Raw genomic sequence first — 19,433 nt, 5'->3', positions numbered from 1 at the left:
GATATCAAAGGAACTGAACTGGAAGACTCTTGAAGATAGATGTACTCTATCTGCAGAAAGTCTATTGACAAAGCTTCAAGAACCGGCTTTAAACGATGCCTCTAGGAATATACTACAATCCCCTACATATTGCTCACATAAGGATCATGAGGATAAGATTATTCTAATTACTGCACACACAGAGACATTCAATCAATCATTCTTCCCACACTCCATAAGTGAGTGGCATGGAAAGAAACCTTAATGACTGGTACAGTGGGACATACCCTCTGCCATGCACCGCATGGTGCTTTGCAGAATATAGATGTAGATGTAGAGTGAAAGGTTATACATAGCTTGTACAGAAACCAGACTGCAGTTATAACAATTGTAGGACATGAAAAAGAAGAAGAAAACAAGTCAAAGTTATAATATATACCCTATATTATTCAATCTGCACATTGAGCAACCAGCAAAGGAAGCCAAAGAAAAATCTGAAGGAGATACTGAAGATCAGGAGGAAGAAATATAAACCTTGTGGTCTGCCAATAACTTTATAGTTCTGTCTCAGACAGCCACAAACCTGGAAGAGCAGTTGGACGGAGTGGATAGTACTTGAAAAAAGATTCCTAGATGATCATCAGCAAAAGCAAAACTAGAGTGACTGAGTGTAGTCAGATAAAATCAGATGATAGTGATAGAATTAAATTAGAAAAAAGAGACACTAAAAGTAATAGATGAGTTTAGCTCTCTGAGCAGCAGAGCAATTGATGGTGGTGTAAATAGGGAGGATATAAAATGCAGATTGTCTATAGAATGGAAAGCATTTCTGAAAAAGAGGAATTTTTTAATATTGAATATAAATTTAAGAGTTAGGAATTCTTTTCTGGAAGTATTTGCCTGGACTGTGGCCTTCCACAGAAGTGAAACATTATCAATAAGAAATTCAGACAAGACAAGAACAGAAGCCATTGAAATGTGGTCCTATAGAAAAATGCTTTAGATTAGATTGATCACCTAACTAATGAGGAGGTTACATATCAAATTGGGGAGACAGAAATTTGTAGCACAAAGGGGATTAGTTGATAGGATACATTCTGAGGCATCAAAGAATTATCAGTTTGGTATTAGAGGGAAGTGTTGGCGGTAAAAATTGTAGGGAGAGACCTAGGCACGAATACAGTAAGCAGTTTCAGTTATTGAAAGATGAAGAGGCTTGCACGGGTTAGACTAGTGTGGAGGGCTGCACCAAACCAACCTTTGGACTGAAGACCACCACAACAGCAATTTCAGTATTTATGGCATTCTTCTTGAACAAGTTCTTATTATTTTGATGGAGCAAGGCAATCTGTTATAAAGAATGGTTCCTGTGTGCCTTACACTGGTATGACATTTAATGTCTTTATTTGTCAGATGAATGTTACCACTAGTATATGTTTAATGATTGAGCATATAATTTTTTTAAGTAGATGGAGAGTGTTATTTACAAATGACACAGTCTTTGGGATATTTGTTCTTAGGATATCCAGTGTTTTGAGTTTTTTGAAAATTATGTTAGTAGTTGCATATGGTGACAATGGTGTTATGATCTTCATAACCTGTTTCTGCATGAAAATTTTTTATGTGTATACATACCCCCAGAAGGGAATTGATGGTGCTGTTGTCTTCAGTCTGAAGACTGGTTTGATGCAGCTCTTTACACTAATCTATCCTGTGCAAGCCTCTTCATCGCCAAGTTACTACTGCAACCTACATCCTTCTGAATCTGCTTACTGTATTTGTCTTCTGGTCTCCGTCTACAATTTTTACCCCCACGCTTCCCTCCAGAACTAAACTGATGATCCCTAAACGTCTCAGAATGTGTTGTACCAACCAGTTCCTTCTTCATACCACAATTTTTTTTTCTCCACAGTGCTAGTCAGAATCTCCTTATTAGTTAACTGATCTGTCCATCTAATCTTCAGCATTCTTCTGTAGCATCACATTTCAAAATCTTCTATTCTCATCTCCTCTAAACTGTTTATTGTCCATATTTCACTGCCGTATGTGGCTATACTCCACAAAAATACTTTCAGAAAAGACTTCCTAACACTGAAATCTATGCTCAGTGTTAACAAATTATGGTAGGCAAATCAGTCTTTAACTCCAAAATCATAGCAAGAGCTGCTTATTTTTCTTAGCAGTTTTTGTATGTTTTTTCCACTGTAGTGTGTCATCTATCCACAGCCCAGGGAATTTTGCCTCACTGAGCTCTTCGATAGCTTTATTTTCAATCACTGTTGGTTCTACAAATGCTGTATGGTTCTTGAATGGCCAGAATTTCATATGAGCTGTTTATCCTTACTAAACAAGAAACTGTTATCAAAGAGCCAGAACAAGAGTCTTTCACTGCTGTTCAAATAAACAGTTCTCATCTGCTGTGGAGAAATGTTGTGAGAGATGGTTTGTGAAATCAGTGAGTAATACAAGTTTTTCTGTGGGATCATTAGAAGAATGAAGAAGATTGAGCATGGGGTTGAGCCTTGCTGGGCTCCTGAAGTGACTGCTGTTATATCTGAATGAGTTGATCTTCTATCCGGTGTTGTTACAGCTACCAGCTGCCCTCTGTTTTACAGGAGTGACTGGAACCTCTCATTGCACAGTCCTCCTATATAAAAGCATTTAGTTTGTGTAAGAGCAAAGGGTAGCTGACTAGATTAAATGCCTCTGTGAGACCAATGAAAGAAACACAAAATTTGTGCTGTTAATTAATGAAGAGAACTTCACTGATAGTTTTATTTCTCTGTAGACCTGAGTGTCATGCTGGTATTAAGGAGCTTCTTTCAATTTACATATAACAGATTACAGCTGTGGATTCTGTTCTTTCAGACATATGGGCACCACACATTCATGTAATACATTACTTTTTCTATTATTTTGAATACAATTGGGAGGAGGTGTATTAGTCAGTGGTTCTTTACCTCCTTTTTGCCGAGGTGTATTAGTCAGCGGTTCTTTACCTCCTTTTTGCCTACATTCTTGTGCAATGGAATAATTTTGGAGGTCTTGAATGATTGAGAAAAATTGCCAGTGCCCATGGAGCAGTTTGTTATGTTGTATAGTAGTATTACTATTATCAACCTGTTTCATTATGTACCTAAAATAACATTTGGCCAGATGAAAGGAAATTTTTCATATTCCCAGTAATTTGAAGAACTTCCTTAAATGTTGCAAGCATTAAAATGTAATTTCTTTGTTTCTCCTTTTGTACACAAAAGCAAATGGTGACTTGTCCTTTGTTTGTACTAAACTAAACCAAACGATATACCTTTTTGACCAGAGAGTCCATTTGACCAATCCAGAACATTTGTAAGTTGGGCAGACTCCAGATTCAAGTATACAGAATCTTTACAGTTACTTGAAAGAGATATTATCTTAATTGGGTATTCAGCATTACTAAGAGATTTTTGACATAACTCACTGTGCAAAAAATGTTTGTAAAATTTATATTAAAATTACCCTTTGATATGACTTCCTTACCTTTGCATTTATAGAAATACAAGGCATTTTCAAGTCTTCTCTGAAACTGGGTCATGTTGCAATCAGGTTAATAGTAAATACATACTGTTGTTCCCAGAATGAATTATGAATTTTGAATCTGCAGTGGAATAATTTGGAACTTTGTTGCAAATATAAACCGTGTGCTAGAGTGAGACTCAAAAATAGGACTCTTACAGCCTTATTTCCACCAGTACCTCATCTCTTACCTTCCAAACTTCACCAAAGTACTTTGTGGAACAACAGTCCTGGGAAAAAAGGTTATAAGGTTAGAGTTCCAGTCAAAAAAAAAAAAAAAAAAATCAGGCTGTGGCTACACCATGTCTTTCTTCTAGGAGTGCTAGTCCTGGAAGGCAGAAGATGAGGTACTGGCAGAAGTAAGGGTGTGAACATGGGTTATGAGTCATACTGGGATAGCTCAGTCAGTAGAGTACATGCATATGAAAGTCAAACTACAGTTTCATCAGTAGCAACATTTCAACAAGATTCCTACTCATCATCTTTAGGCAGATTCACTTAGTATGAAGGTGACAAGTGTGATACTTATTGGAACATTGCTACAAGAGGATTCTGCCACTCAGCTGATATCCTCGGTAGATGCTGCTACCAACTGTACAATTTGAGAAGCTGACATATGACAGGTTTTCATTTTTGATCCAGTAGAAATAACATCAATCTTGAAACAATTGGCTGACAAGTGTACCACAGCTTGTAACTGTTGGTTGTGTTAGATATTTAGATATGTTACATATTTTGTGTTGTTGTGTTTTGTGTTAGATATTTTGATGACAGATGATTGCTTATAGCCTGATTTCTACCGTAAAAGCATTTTTAGATAACTTTTCCCCTTTCTACCCTTATCTTCTGTTTCATTTCTTGGTCTAAGCATGTTTTATTCATCTCATGTAGTGTGAGCTAGTGTTTACTGGGTGTATTGCCATATTCGCCCAAGTATAAGATGACTCTGAATATAAGACAATGCCCCTCCTCCCCCCTTTTTTTAAGAGGCTCCTTCAGAAAAAAAAATTATTTTTGATGTAATCAAAACTACAAACTGTTTTATTGATATATCTGCCAAAAAGTTTACTTTATACTTATTGTAAACTATTGCTTGTTACTGATTGTCTACATTTTGAAAACACTAGGAGAAATAAAATAAACAAAAATAAATTGTGTACTGTAATTTTTGCACTGTTTTCTTTCCTACCTTTTTTGCTTACTAACCTTGTAGTCCTTGGACTCACTACTTTTAAACATCATCATACTCTTCCTAATAACACATCTATGAAATTTATATCTTCATTGTCACAAATATTTGGTAATTTCTTCAGAATTTGTTGCTATTTCTGAGGTTGTCTTTATGTTGAGATCTGAGAACACAGCTGTTATGTTCTGAATATGTGTCAAATTTTGCTTCTGTACTGACATAAGAATGTTACAACAATGTGTCTTACTTCCGAACATATTGCCTGCCCACCACTGTTTTGTTGGCTTGGCTGTGTAGAATCAGCTGACACCCCCCCATTAATTCCCATCATACATCATGATGAGTGTTGACAACATTGCAGCAAGAAACACATACACTATGCGATCAAAATATGCTGTTGGCCCACTCTTAGCCTTGATGACAACTTCCAGTCTTGCGGGCATACGTTCAATCAGGTGCTGGAAGGTTTGTTGGGGAATGGCAGACCATTCTTCACAGAGTGCTGCGCTGAGGAGAGGTATCAATGTCAGTCGGTGAGGCCTGGCATGAAATCAGTGTTCCAAAACATCCCAAAGGTGTTCTATATGATTCAGGTCAGGATTCTGTGCAGGCCAGTCTACTACAGGGATGTTATTGTCATGTCACTACTCGGCCACAGGCTGTGCATTATGAACAGGTGCTCGATCACGTTGAAAAATGCAATCACCATCCCCAAATTACTTTTAACAGTGGAAAGCAAGAATGTGCTTAAAACATCAACGTAGGCCTGTGCTGTGATAGTGCCATGCAAAACTACAAGGTGTGCAAGCCCCCTCCATGAAAAACATGACCACACCATATTGGCACCACTTCCAAATTTTGCTGTTGGCACTATACATGCTGGCAGATGACGTTCACCGGGCTTTTGCCATACCCACACCCTGCCATCGGATTGCCACATTGTGTACTGTGATTCGTCACTCCACACAAAGTTTTTCCAGTGTTCAATAATCCAATGTTTATGCTCCTTACACCAAGCGAGGCGTCATTTGGCATTTACCTGCGTGATGTGTTGATTATGAGCAGCTGCTCGACTATGAAATCCAAGTTTTCTCACCTCCTGCCTAACTGCCACAGTATATGCAGTGGAACCTGATGCAGTTTGGAATTTCTGTGTGATGGTCTGGATAGAGGTCTGCCTTTTGCACATTACGACCCTCTTCAACTGCCAACAGTCTCTGTCAGTCAGCAGACATGGTCGGCCTGTAAGCTTTTGTGCTGTATGCATCCCTTCACATTTCCACTTCACTATCACATTGGAAACAGTGGACCTAGGGATGTTTAGGAGTGTGGAAATCTCACGTACAGATGTCTGACACAAATGGCACCCAATCACCTGACCACGTTTGTGAACCGTGAGTTCCACAGAGCACCCCATTCTGCTCTCTCACGATGTCTAATGACTACTGAGGTTGCTGATATACCTTGCAGTAGGTGGCACTGCAATGCACCTAATATGAAAAATGTATACTTCCCTGCAGTCCAGACTTGTTGCCCTGTAATTTTGATTCGTTTGCACTACTATAAGAGGTAGTCGGAGAACACAAATTTTATGACAGTGGCCCTGTCAAAGTGTTTGTGCACAACTGGCTGCTGTCAGAGCCACATTTGTTTACAAAAATGGGGTCGGGAAGCTACCAATCCACTGTGTTTACCATCAACATGCTGAAGATCCATATAAATTGCACAATGAAGCCTTGCCTGGCTTCTGGTGGATGGTGAACATGAGTGGCGTATGGCCTGTATGTACATGCATACACTGTAAACCACTGTATGGTGTATGGCATGTACCACTACTAGTCATTTCCTTTCCATTTATAGTAAAAAATGTAGCAAGGGAAAAGTGACAGCTTATTTGTTTCCATGTGAGCCCTGATTTCTTTTATCTTGGAAAATGGACATTGGTGGCAGTAGAATTGTTCTGCAGTAAACTGCAGATGCCTGTTCTCTAAATTTCATCAGTACCATTTCGTGAAAAGAATGTCATCTTCCCTTCAATTATTTCCATTGGAGTTCATGAAGCATCTCCGTAACATTTGCGTGATGGTCAGATCTACTGCTAACTAATCTAACAGCACACCTCTGAATTGCTTCGATCTCTTCCTTTAATGTGACTTGGTGGATATCCCAAACACTCAAGCAGCACACAAGATTGGATAACACAGGTGTTGTATATGCAGTTTCCTTTGTGGATGAAGTACACTTTCCTAAAACTCTCCCAATAAATTGAAGACGAATATTCTTCCCTCTCACCAAACTTATTCGGCCTTTCCATTTTATTTCATTTTGCAACATTGCACTTATGTATTTAATCAACATGGCTTTGTCAAGCAGTGGACCACTAGCACCATATTTAAACATTACGTGATTGTTTTTCCTGCTCATCAGCATTAACTTACATTTTCCTACATTTAGAGGAAGCTTCCATTCATCACACCTAACTGAAATTCTGTCAGAGCCATCCTGTACCCTTCTACAGTCACGCTACTATAATACTTTGTCATATACTACAGCATCATTAGCAAACAATTGTGGACTGCTGCTCATTCTATCTGTCAGACAATTTATGTATATAGAAAACAAGAGTGGTCCTGTCACACTTCTGTGGGGCACTCCTGACAATTCCCATGTCTCTGATGAACACTTGCCATCAAGGAAAACATACTTGCATCTAGTAATTAAAAAGACTTTGAAAGCCACTCACATATTTGGGAACCTACTCTGTATCCTCAGACTATCGTTAACAGTCTGCCATGGGGCACTGTGTTAGGCATTTTCCAGAGAGGTAGGAATATGAAATCTGCCGGTGCCCTTCATCCATGGTTTGCAGAATATCAAGTGAGGAAAAGGCAAGCTGAGATTTGCACGACTAATGCTTTCTAAATCTGTGCTGATTTGTTGACAGAAGCTTTCCAGTCTCAAGAAAATTAATTATATTTTAACTTACATGTACAGGAGTTACCTGTGTTTGCTTTCAGCTGCTTGGGACTTTGTGCTGGGCAAGAGATTTGTGATGAATGCAAGCTAAGTAAGGGACCCATGCTTTAGGGGACTGTATGAAAAGGAATTTGGATTCCATTCACTCATGGTGACTTATTTGTTTCCAACTCTCTCACTTGCTTCTCAGTGACAGGGACACATATTTCTATATGGGATTATGTGCAATGGTCAAATGATGATATGTGTATACAATTGCCTGTGTGAATGACTTTTTAAGCTTTTCGTTGTACTGTCTTCTATCAATACACACCAGACTGGTCGACAAGTGCCTGGACAGGACCCTGACACCAGCTTAGTGATTTCACTTAGCATCAGAATTTTATGGGGTTCACACCAAGATCTTTTGCTGTGTTATCATGATGGAAGTTATTGTATGCTTCGCACATCACTCTTTTTATAAATGCACATATTTCTACTAACTTCAACCAGTTAACATTTCCATGCCCTCTTTCAATCTGAGGGAGCAACAATCTCTACTTTATCAGCATTTTCTAAATTTTATTGTTAAACAACAGTGGATCTTTTCCATCTGTAGTCCTTTTACTCAGCACATAATTTTCCAGAGCGAGATGTGCAATCAGTTTAAACTTTGTTCCTAATTCTTCAATGTAAATTTATAAGAAAATTATAAATAAAATTATTAGAAGTAAAATTATAAGAAGTCTGCTCCAACAATCAGATATAATGCATGAGTGACATTGAAGCTCCATATGATTTTGCATGGAAGATTGAAGTTTGGATGTAAGTTGATGTGGCTATAAGTCCTGATGAAAGACCCATTCATAGCGTACAGGTGACTGCCATTGGTATTTTGCTGTGGAAGAGAGAGGAGTAAACCGAGAGATCAGCATCTCTATCATTGAGGAATGTAGCTTGGTGAAGTTTTCTGTTATGAATATTCTATAGCTGTCTTGTTTGAAATCAGCTGCTGTTACTACTAATTTCCAGTGGCATTTTCCTTGTCACAGGATGGTCAACACTGCCAATCTCCACATTTTGTGATAACAGCAGATATTCTCCCTCATGAGAGAACATGTTGGAAGATCATCATTGTTGTGATATACTTATGGAGCATTGTATTCTTAGGGCAACAACTTGCTTAGATAGTTCAGTTAGACCCATGGATAGATACATCTTAGTAGTTGGTCAACAGTTTGAATGAGAGCATTGAGATAACCAGCACAAACTGTAAGTATTTTCTGTGTACCACAGGCAAGTGTGACAACTGTATATTCTACAGAATATTATCATTGATGATCACATACATTTACTCACCCCCCTGAGCAGAGGATACTTGGAATGGAAGCTTGCAATTGTCTTGTAGCACATTGGTTGCTGGGACAAGTCGTGCCTCCTTCTCCCAAAGGAGCTGGATTATAGCTTATAAAAGAAACGAACATGTAGTGGATTTATATTTCACAGAAGTGACGCAAAAATTGATGGCAAGTTGCTAGAAGGACCAGTTACAGTCTCTTTCCACATTTATGTAAACACCATTAACAATCACCATGCACAACACAGGACACAGGCCAACACCATATTCACAACAGTTGCTTATAGCTTCAGTGCACAATACTGTTATGTAACTAGGATTGGCAATGAGCATATACATTCATGAGCAGGATGAAGTGTGTGATCAGTAAAGTGCCTGCAAAGAAGACAATGTATTTGGGATGGTGTGCAGCCTCCCAAGTCCTTCAATGCAGAGCAATTTTTCGGGTTGGCTTCTGACTGAGAATAGCTGATTGAAAGCACATGTGTAAAAGATATGTGTTTCTCAGTGCTTGACAGTGAAGCTAGGATGTCTTGTACTTTGTAGTCATTTACTTGTTAGGGGCAGCCACTACGAACTACATTTAGTTTCATCCAAGGTGATATGGGTCAAGACAAAATGGATCTCAAGTTGGGCGAACCACAATACTGGATCTTCTGACCAGCAGGGTGGAGTTTCACTGCAGTTGGAGTTAGAATCATGTTTGCATTGATAAGTGAGTGCTTAGAGGACTTTGTATGTTTGTCATGGTAGGCATTGATTATGAGATGTGTGTTTCACAAGTAGTTCTGCACAGCATGGTCAGTATGTTAAAAGTGTAAATGCCATGTGGCTAAGGCCTTCCGTCGGGTAGACCGTTCGCCTGGTGCAAGTCTTTCAAGTTGATGCACCTTGGTGACTTGTGTGTTGATGGGGATGAAATGATGATGATAAGGACAACACAATGCCCAGTCCCTGTGCGAAGAAAATCTCTGACCCAACCAGGAATTGAACCTGGGCCGTTAGGTGTGACATTCCATCGCGCTGACCACTCAGCTACCAGGGGCAGATGTCAGTATGTTGTTCCAGCATGTTACTCAGTTTTTCTGGTGTGTGATGTGATCATTCCAGTGCATGATTGAGGAACTCAGGGCTGTCAGATGTCATGAGAAAATACAATTCATTCAAAACAACATAAATGGTTAGTTACAATGTGTAAATGTAAACTGTAAAGAACATCTGTATATCAATCATTTGTTCAGAGATGAGAGACAACAAGAATGATCAAAGAATCTGAACTGCACATAAACTTTAACAGATGTTCTTCTGTCCACAATTCTGATGTTTGAACAGAGTATGGGGGTTAAACAAATCCATATTTGCACATAAAATATCCCACCTCAGGGATCAGCAATGACTGAAATACAGGGCTCAGAATTGCTGGCCAGTAGTTACCCTTGGAGGTGAAATATTTCATATTACTGATAGACACATATAAAAATACACAACACTGTCCTAGCATTCAGAAAAATTAGGTGCTTCCTTGGGGAGGAGCAAGGAATAGGTTGGTGAAGGTTAAAGATGAAGGTCAGATCACTCAGATCCCAGGATGTAGCTACTGCCCCTCCTCCCCTATCTTTTCATCTTTGTCCATGTTGTCATTGCACAACAGATGAAGAAAGAACCAGTAGATCCATAAGCTAGGACAGTGTTGTGTATTTCTATATGTGTCTATCAGTAGTTTTCCCTGTAGAAGGTAAATACTATCCAGCAATTCGGTCTCATAATTGTAAAGTTTTCTTGACTTTATGTTATTTTTAATTGCTCACATGTCACTGAGCTACCATTAGTAGATTCCCAAATGCAGAACTCTCATTTTGATGCAACTTTGTCCAGAGTTACAGGTCCACAGCTCCATTTGATGTGTGAGTTGCTTAGTGGTTTGAATAACAAAGTAAAATTTCATGGAATGTTTGTTTGTTCTTAACTTCCTGCAGATAAAAATGTATATTTGAATTACATCAATATGGCTGCCATCAGTATTGTCACCATCCATTATTGAAAACAAAAATACAGTGCCATCTAAAGTGGCCCATTTTGTTGTCAGATCAACTACTGTCTGTGACTGAAAAGCATGTAATATTCTCCTGCATCCATTTTCAGTAAGCTACCACAAGAATTCAAAAATCACACCACTAATCCACATGCTTTCAAATCCAAACCAAAGAGTCTCCTCATGAGTCATTCCTTCTATTCTGTCGAGCAGTTCCTTGAAAAATTAAGCTGATTCTTGTGTTATATTATTGACTGCATTTACATAAACTTATAGTTTGACTTCTTTTTAGGATTCATAAACATTTTATTTTCATCTGTTATTATTTTTTTGTTGTAATGTCATGTACTGACACTTTCCATGACCATGGTGATTTGCTCCTCAATTTGGACCTATGGAACTAGATGTGTAAAATAAAATAAATAATAAACTACTGATACTCCTATACCTTCAGCCTTCAGCTGAGGCAATTTTGCCTTCGGCTGAGGCAGTTTCTTTTGTACTGGTGGTTTGTGACAACATTGAAATAGTGGCAGCCAAGCTATATATCATAATTAGAAAATGTCTTTAAATTCAAATTTTCTTTTTCGTAGTTTCAAATTGTACTGATGTTTTATTGAAGGTTCAGTTTATCAAAATAAAAATTGGTGTCCTTCAGAGATTGCCAGTTCTGTTTGCATGCAAATCTTGCTTCACAATATGTTGACTGACATTAGTGTAGAAGGGATAAAAACACAGAAAAACAAAATTTGTTGCAAAAACTGCCGAAATAAAAACTGAATAGAATATTGTTATGAATATGAAATGATAACATTTGATCCGGGGAGTACAAATCTTTTACCAGGTTTTATGACTTTTAAAGTTATTAAAGTATTTTTATCAATATTTTTATTACTAAATATCAATTAAAACATCATCTGTTAGGAGGAACTAGCCGTCTGGATCAAAAAATTTTGACATTGTGTTTTGACTTAAATACCTCAGTTGCCACAAAAGGCTTTTTTAAAAAAGTATCTGAAAAGTAAATTCAACAATGCCCTCATATCAGATCTGGTGGAATTTATGGTGTCATTCCCACTTGTCCCTTATAGGGTGCCTAGGAAACTGTTTTCTTGGTTAACTAGACAACATACAAGCAAATCATATTAATGGTGTTTATTACAATAATTGAATTGACAATACTTTACTTTGATTTACATTGTTGTGTCACAAGCTACTGGCGACATGCAAATGATCAATGTCTTTCGCTATATACAATATCCATACAAGTAATGGATATGGATCTCAAGTCATCATTCTCCTAGTGCTCTCTTCTAGTCTGGGTTTACTACTGTCCGTCTTCAAATGTCTGGCTGAGGCTGGCAGGAGCGGTGCTTAAATTCTCTTCAGATAGAGGCCGCTCCTGTTGTGGTGCAGTCCTACTCAGTGTACTATTGGCTGACATCACCTCACAGCCTTCCCTGCGGTTACATTCTTGCTCTTGTTGCTGGTGCTTGTCGTTACACTGGAACAGAATTAGTTCACAGAGACAAACCCCCTGAAATGTGTTGTGTCACTACAGATAAGATGTGGGTCTGACTTTAAATAAATGTTAGTAATGTTAGGCATAATTTCTAAAAATGCAATCAAAAGCAAAATCACACAATGAGAGCTGCCAAAGTAAATACAAATAAAAAGAAGAGCTTAATATGAAAAGAGATTGATAACACAAAGTAATTTTTAGTAATGCATGGAAAATTATGGTTGAAAATTATGAATTATTTATGAATAAAGGAGATGACTCAGCAAAAGGCAGAAGTGCTGAACATCGATCTACACACAAACAAACAATAGGTACAGAGCTTGGCTGGCTTCCTGAATGCACTTTCTTTTTCTGGCTGTAAGAAAAACAGAAAAACATTCACACAAACGCACACTCTCTTTCTCAGAAGCACATGCCTTCTCCTTACAATGTGTTTACTGATGAAGAGCTGACAGTTAACTGGGCATAATGTAGGGAGAAAGGCATGTGCATGTGAATGAGTGTGTGTGTGTGTGTGTGTGTGTGTGTGTGTGTGTGTGTGTGTGTGTGTGTATGTGTTTATGTGCATGTTTTTCCTACAGGTAGGAAAGTCCATTCTGAAAGCTAGCCAAGTTCCATACCTTTTGTTTGTTTGTGTGCCTATTGATGTCACAGTGCTTCTGTATTTTGGTGAGTCATCTCCTTCATTCTTAAATAATTCGTAAAGCAATTGTTGGAAACCATAGTCTGTGTGTTACATCAGAATCAACATTTGTGATGTGAAAAAAAAAGAGCCTTCCATCTGGAGCAGTTGATTTGATGTAGACTGAGTGCTTTCAGATAGTCTTAGATTGACAAAAAGATTGGAGAACTCAGCAGAATTATACCACAGGTTCACAATCATCACATGCCATATTATAGACAGTAATTTCTAGGAAGAAATTAGTTTCCTTCACTGTCTGTTTTTTAATTCATTTTATTTTTGCTTTATGTATTACAGTGTTTGGGTTATGTAGCCATTTTCAAACATCTTCACTCATTTCAGAGAAATGTAATTATAATACAAGCTGCAGAGCAACCATTGGTTATAGTCACCAGAATAAAAAAGAACAAAAAGGGAATGTATAATGTTTAACCCTCTTAAATATATATGTTTTGGTTTACAGTCATATAATTTCATGGGCAAGTATGGTTGGCCTGACATATAACAAAGTAAAATAAACCTAAACATTATACAAGTGTAGGTCAAAATGGTAAGGAGGCAACAGTTTAAAACTTCATATAATACAATGGGTTACCAAATTATTATGCTTGAGAGCTGTAGCCATGATTTTCAGTTCTGTACTGATAGCAGCACACAGCCAAGCCATTTACTAGTGTGAGAGTGCCCTGAACTGTGCAACATCACCTCATCCCAAACAAGTCAGAGATAAACTTGTTGACAGGTAAAATCTATGTATGATCTACATTATCTAAGACATTAATACATATGTTAGTAAGGAAAGAAAGCATGATTTTCTATTTGCTCCATGTATGATGTTCATAACTGTTACTTTTGAAATATGATAATGTGCATGAGTATTTTCAAGACATTTTAGTATGACATCATATATAATAATAAGTACAGACCAAGTCCATGCTCACTCTCATGAACAATTCTTTAATGCAGCATTCAAGAAATGATCTCTTGATAAAAGTATTGAACTACGAAGATAAATTCTGGAGGGGGCAGAGAAGGGGAAGGAATAGTAGCGTATGAGTGGGGAGAGAGACAAATGCTGTGTAGTGGAGTGTGAAGGGATTAGATTGCCAACAGGCACTGCATTGGGAGGTTATGTGGTAGGGAAGTGGGGAAAAAGGAGCAAGAAAGGAGATGAGTGGGGAAAGACAGGTTGATGAATTAGCAGAGGGCTGCAAATAAATAGGGTGGGAGACAAGAATGGGGAGGAGACAACAGGACAGTGGAGATGGAACCACACAGGTTTGTGTTTGACTTGTTTACTTGTTTGTACAAGATGTTGCTACACACAGTTCAGTGCTTCCTTGCACTGGTAAATTTTTTGGCTGTGTGCTGCTGTTTGTACAGAATTGGATATCATGGCTAGAGTTCATAAGCCCAGTAATATGGTAAACCATTTTATTACATGAAATTTTTAACTATTGCCTACTTACCAGTTTTACCTGTACTTAAATAGTGTTCAGTTCTACTTTAACCACACATAGTCCATAAAATTATATGACTGTAACCCAAAACATGCACTTAATTGGTTAAATACTGTATGTGCACTTTTCATTTCATGTCATTCTTTTCTTTATTCTGGTTACTGTAACCAATGGTTGCTTTGTACTTTGCATTCTAATTACTTTTGCTGATATGTATGCAACTGTTTCAAAATGGCTACTCAGCCAAAGCATTGTAGTGTAGAAGATAAAAATAAAATGGAAATAGATATAAAAATAGGCAATGCAGAAAACTAATATCTCTGGTTAATATGACGCCCCCCCCCCCCCCCCCAAAAAAAAAAAATCCTGTGATTCTCCTGATTCTGAAAATATATATTTTAGGTATAGTACCCCATTATTTTTATGTTTAAATGACTTTCTAAAGCAGATGTGTTGTGTGAATGCTTTGCTGTCGCACTACTTTCAAACACCAAACCTTGCAGACAATGTCTCATTAATTAATTTTGGTGCCACTATTTCCATATCAACTTGACTGTGGAGGCACACTCACTGTAGAGGGCTACAACATATAGGACATGTGATGAAGATAGTGGGAGCAAGACTTAGGAAACTCTGCAAGGATATGACAGCTAAAAATATCTCTGATGGTACAGCAATTGGCGGACAAAGCAGACTCACCAAATCAGAAATAGAAAACCTCACAGAGTATTATGATCTAGCCATCACGAGAAACAGCAAAAATGTCAGTGAGACAAGAAAAGTAATTTGAACGACGCTGTTTCACAGAATATCCACTAACAAGCATCCAGACCATAGCCTCTGCCCGAAAGGAATTACTATATGGTGCAAGTGTAATAGGTGTGAAGTAAATGAACAAAAACTTACATGTGCATACCCCATGCAGGAAACCGTTATGGTGGAACTAAAGTAAATCTATAGAGATTTTTCAGCTCCTAAACTTGTGGAAAAATGTTTACATGGTAAATTACAGAATATGACTGAAAGCTTCAGTGGTATAATTTTGGAATGCTTGCCAAAATCTTTTGTTGTCATGTCAGATTTTCAGATTGGTGTGATGGACACCATAATGTTTTAATGATGGAGTAACAAGCAGATTAAAAACCATGAGCAGATTAGGCATTGAAATGGGACAGCATGTAAAGTGGGCTGCTATTAGTGGACAGGAAACGTGTCGCTGAAGCTGAAAAGTCTACTGAAAGCTTGACAAAAGAGGTCAAAATACCAAAGAAAAGAAAGAAAACCGAAGAAGATGATAAGGACACTCAGAATAAACAAAATTATGGACCTGGAATGTTTTGGCATGTTTATAATTCAGAGTGAAATGACTTGCAAATCTTTTTTCAGTTTTGTGTAACCAATGTTTTTGCATGAGCTCATCCACTATTAAAGCTGCAAATCAAAATTTTGCATGAATAATAATATAGTGCTTGCCTACGCAGTGAACCACATTATTCAACAATGCATTAAATATTTGAAGATGGAGCATATCAAATGTTCTTAAACTATTAGGAAAAAAATGACTTCTAAAAAACCTTTATTTTAAAATACACAAAACAACAAATTAGTAAATATCTGTGGTTTACTTTTTCAACAAGTTTAGTGAGTAAACGACTAAAATTTGTTTCGAACTTTTATTTTGAATAGTGAGGAAGTAGTGTACCTAAAATAAAAATTGTATTTAATTCAGTATGTAAGATAAAAATCAATATTAATTCCACTATGTATTCAACAGTTTTTAAATTGTTTTTCATATTGAGCTGACAATACACTAATTATTTTGTTAATGTTTCGATCCAACATCTATTAAAGGTTTTGAGTTATTAAATTTCAAAATACTAGTAAAAACTACAGGCCCTGATTGCCAGGTCCCCTTAAAACACAGTAAGTATTGATATTATTTGGTTTCTGAGCTATTCCACAGGAACAACAAATGTCACACACCACACACACACACACACACACACACACACACACACACAGAATTTTTATGTGTTTATTGTTTAGTTTAAACTGTCTAAAGTTGAATGTTTGTTTGCATTTAGTTTCCACGCCAAGCAAAGCAACGAACACCTAGTGTCTGGTCGAGCAAATCATCTCTTAGCACCGGATTTCGATATCATGGTGGAAATATGATCAACACTTCAACAACACCAAGTCCTGATACAGGAAGAACATATCTCTTTGAAGGTACATAAATTATATTCTATTATTAATTAATTATAAATTAATATATACCAGCCATCAGTTTATGACATAGTTATTTTATCTACTTGCAACGGTTCACACCATAGTAATAGCTGTGGTTAAAAGCTATTCTTATTTTTGTATCACAGGACTTATTGGCAAGGAACGCTCCAGCCTGTGGGACCAGATGCAGTTTTGGGAGGATGCCTTCCTTGATGCAGTTTCACAAGAAAGAGATATGGTTGGAATGGATCAAGGACCAGGAGAGATGATGGAAAGGTAATTCAGTATTCTCATGATGATGTTAACTGCAAGGGAGCCACTGAGCTTAATGACTCATTTGACTGATGGATCAAGACCAACAGGATCATTTATCCTCAAAATACCAGACATTCTTAGCATATGTGTAATTTAACCCATGATGCTGATGTAAAGTCTAATGATAGAAAATAATTCAGAGTAGCATCTCCCCAACATTTGTCAATTACAAGTTGGAATGTTTAATGTTGTAATTGAGATCATCTGAATTTGTGTGTGTGTGTGTGTGTGTGTGTGTGTGTGTGTGTGTGTGTGTGTGTGTGTGCGCGCGCGCGCGTGTGTGCGTGCGTGGGTGGGTGGGTGGTGCACATGAGTGTGTGCCTCTCTCAATTCTTATGCACTGTGAGTGATTATCTTTGCTCATACCATAGTTTGTTTTCACCCAGGATATTGTAACTGATTTATTGTTTATTTTTAAGGGGACAAGATATTTATACAATAGATTTACCATTACCCAGACTATTTTGTATATAAGGGTGGTTTGAAAAGTTCTCAGAATGGAATAGAAAAAAAGTACTTACATCACTGAAACTTTTTTATTTTTCAATTTAGTCTCCTTGTACATTAATTCACTTGGCCCAATGATGTACCAGTGCCCTGATCCCATCTCGAAAATTAGTTTCCTCCAGGCCTGCAAAATAATTGTCAACTCAGGCTATCAATTCTTCGTTTGAAGTGAATCTTCATCCACCAAGAAAAGTTTTCAATTTTGGGATGAGATGGAAGTCTGATGGAGCCATATTAGGTGAATAAGGTGGATGTGGCAACAATTCATCATTAGTATCACGACATCCATCTTGCAAATAATTTTTTCATTTTTAATTCTTCTGTTAAAATGTGATATACCCTTTCATTCGGGATCTGGCAAGCATGAGCAATTTCACACACTTTCAATTGGCGATGCTCCATGACCATTTTGTGCACTTTTGCAATGATTTCTGGAGTAGTGATACATCTTGGCCAATCACTGCATGGATCATCACCTAAGCACTCCCGGCCAAATTTAAGTTCATTTGTCCACTTGGCAGCAGTTGAATATGAAGGAGCAGAGTTCCCCAGTGTATTCTAGAAATTGACATGAATATTGCTTTGTTTTCATACCTTTCTTTACGAAGTACTTAACCACTGTTCGAATCTCGATTTTTTTCCATCTTTGGAAATCACTATGCAGGAACAACAACAGAGCCATGTCACTGCCTCAGCTCTCTTCCAAGAGCACTCACATGGCATGTGTTTACAGGTAACAATCTAATGAATATCACCTCTAATGGTGATTCTGAGAACTTTTCAACCACCCTCGTACCTTCTGGTACATGGTATCAGATTTCTAAAAACATTATTACTTCATGCCTTTGATGCAAATACCTCGCCAAAACACATAGCGTTTCAACTACATTTGATTGTGAAAGTTACACTCTCTTGGCAAGGCAATGTGTCACAATAATTAGGGTAATTGATGTGATGGGCTCTGCATTGATGAGAGATTAATACGTAGTTTTTTCTCCATTGTATGAATCAATAAGCAGCAAAGATGAACAACTCTGTCTGATGTATGACTTATTAGACAGACCTTAAGTAAAGATAATGGCTAACAATGAGCTGGGTTTGCACTTTCTTTGCCATGTTTAGTTTTTGCATCTCATAATTGATGTCTGAGACCAGTTTTGTTTGACAGCTGATCATGCAGAGAAGGGCCACTGTGAAATTCTGTCTAAACGTCTGTATGTCAGTTTCCCTCGTCTAAAATTTTATTCATGCACTACTTTATGGAGCAAAAATAAGCAGTTATTTGTGCTACCTTTGTTTGTACTTATTTTGCCAATGTGGTTGATTGATGCTTGTTATAACTTCAGCTCCTGACCTCTCCTTGATTTCCTCAACCTTCATCCTGTATGTCCCCTTGTTTTTCCTCTTTGGCTTTCATTTTCTTCTTTTTGTATGTCTTGATTTTTGTTTTGTGCTATTCTTCTCTTTTAGCACTCTATTTTATCTTACATTCCTCGTCTTATCCTGTCTTCTGCTTCTTTTTCCCCTTTGTTTCATCCTCTGTCTCAAGTTCTTTGCATTCTTCTGTTTCCCCTCCTCCTTTATAGTTAGTGCATTTTCATTTTAGTTTTATGAAACATTATCTGGTGGTGTTCATAATTTATTGTAGCCT

At 37.5% G+C, this 19,433-nt stretch overlaps 1 protein-coding gene across 1 annotated transcript in view; it reads left to right on the top strand.

The window, feature by feature from the left end:
* Window positions 1-19,433, top strand: part of LOC126251375 (MAP kinase-activating death domain protein) — a 595,744-nt gene that overhangs the window by 417,738 nt on the left and 158,573 nt on the right. The window contains exons 28-29 of the mRNA XM_049951759.1: window positions 16,816-16,960; window positions 17,107-17,236. Coding sequence (XP_049807716.1) covers window positions 16,816-16,960; window positions 17,107-17,236 — 275 coding nt within the window. The remainder of the gene's footprint in view (window positions 1-16,815; window positions 16,961-17,106; window positions 17,237-19,433) is intronic.

Source organism: Schistocerca nitens, chromosome 4, assembly GCF_023898315.1.
Source record: "Schistocerca nitens isolate TAMUIC-IGC-003100 chromosome 4, iqSchNite1.1, whole genome shotgun sequence".
Taxonomy (NCBI): domain Eukaryota; kingdom Metazoa; phylum Arthropoda; class Insecta; order Orthoptera; family Acrididae; genus Schistocerca; species Schistocerca nitens.
The sequence above is the reverse complement of the archived record's forward strand: the minus strand, read 5'-3'. Positions and strand labels throughout refer to the sequence as shown.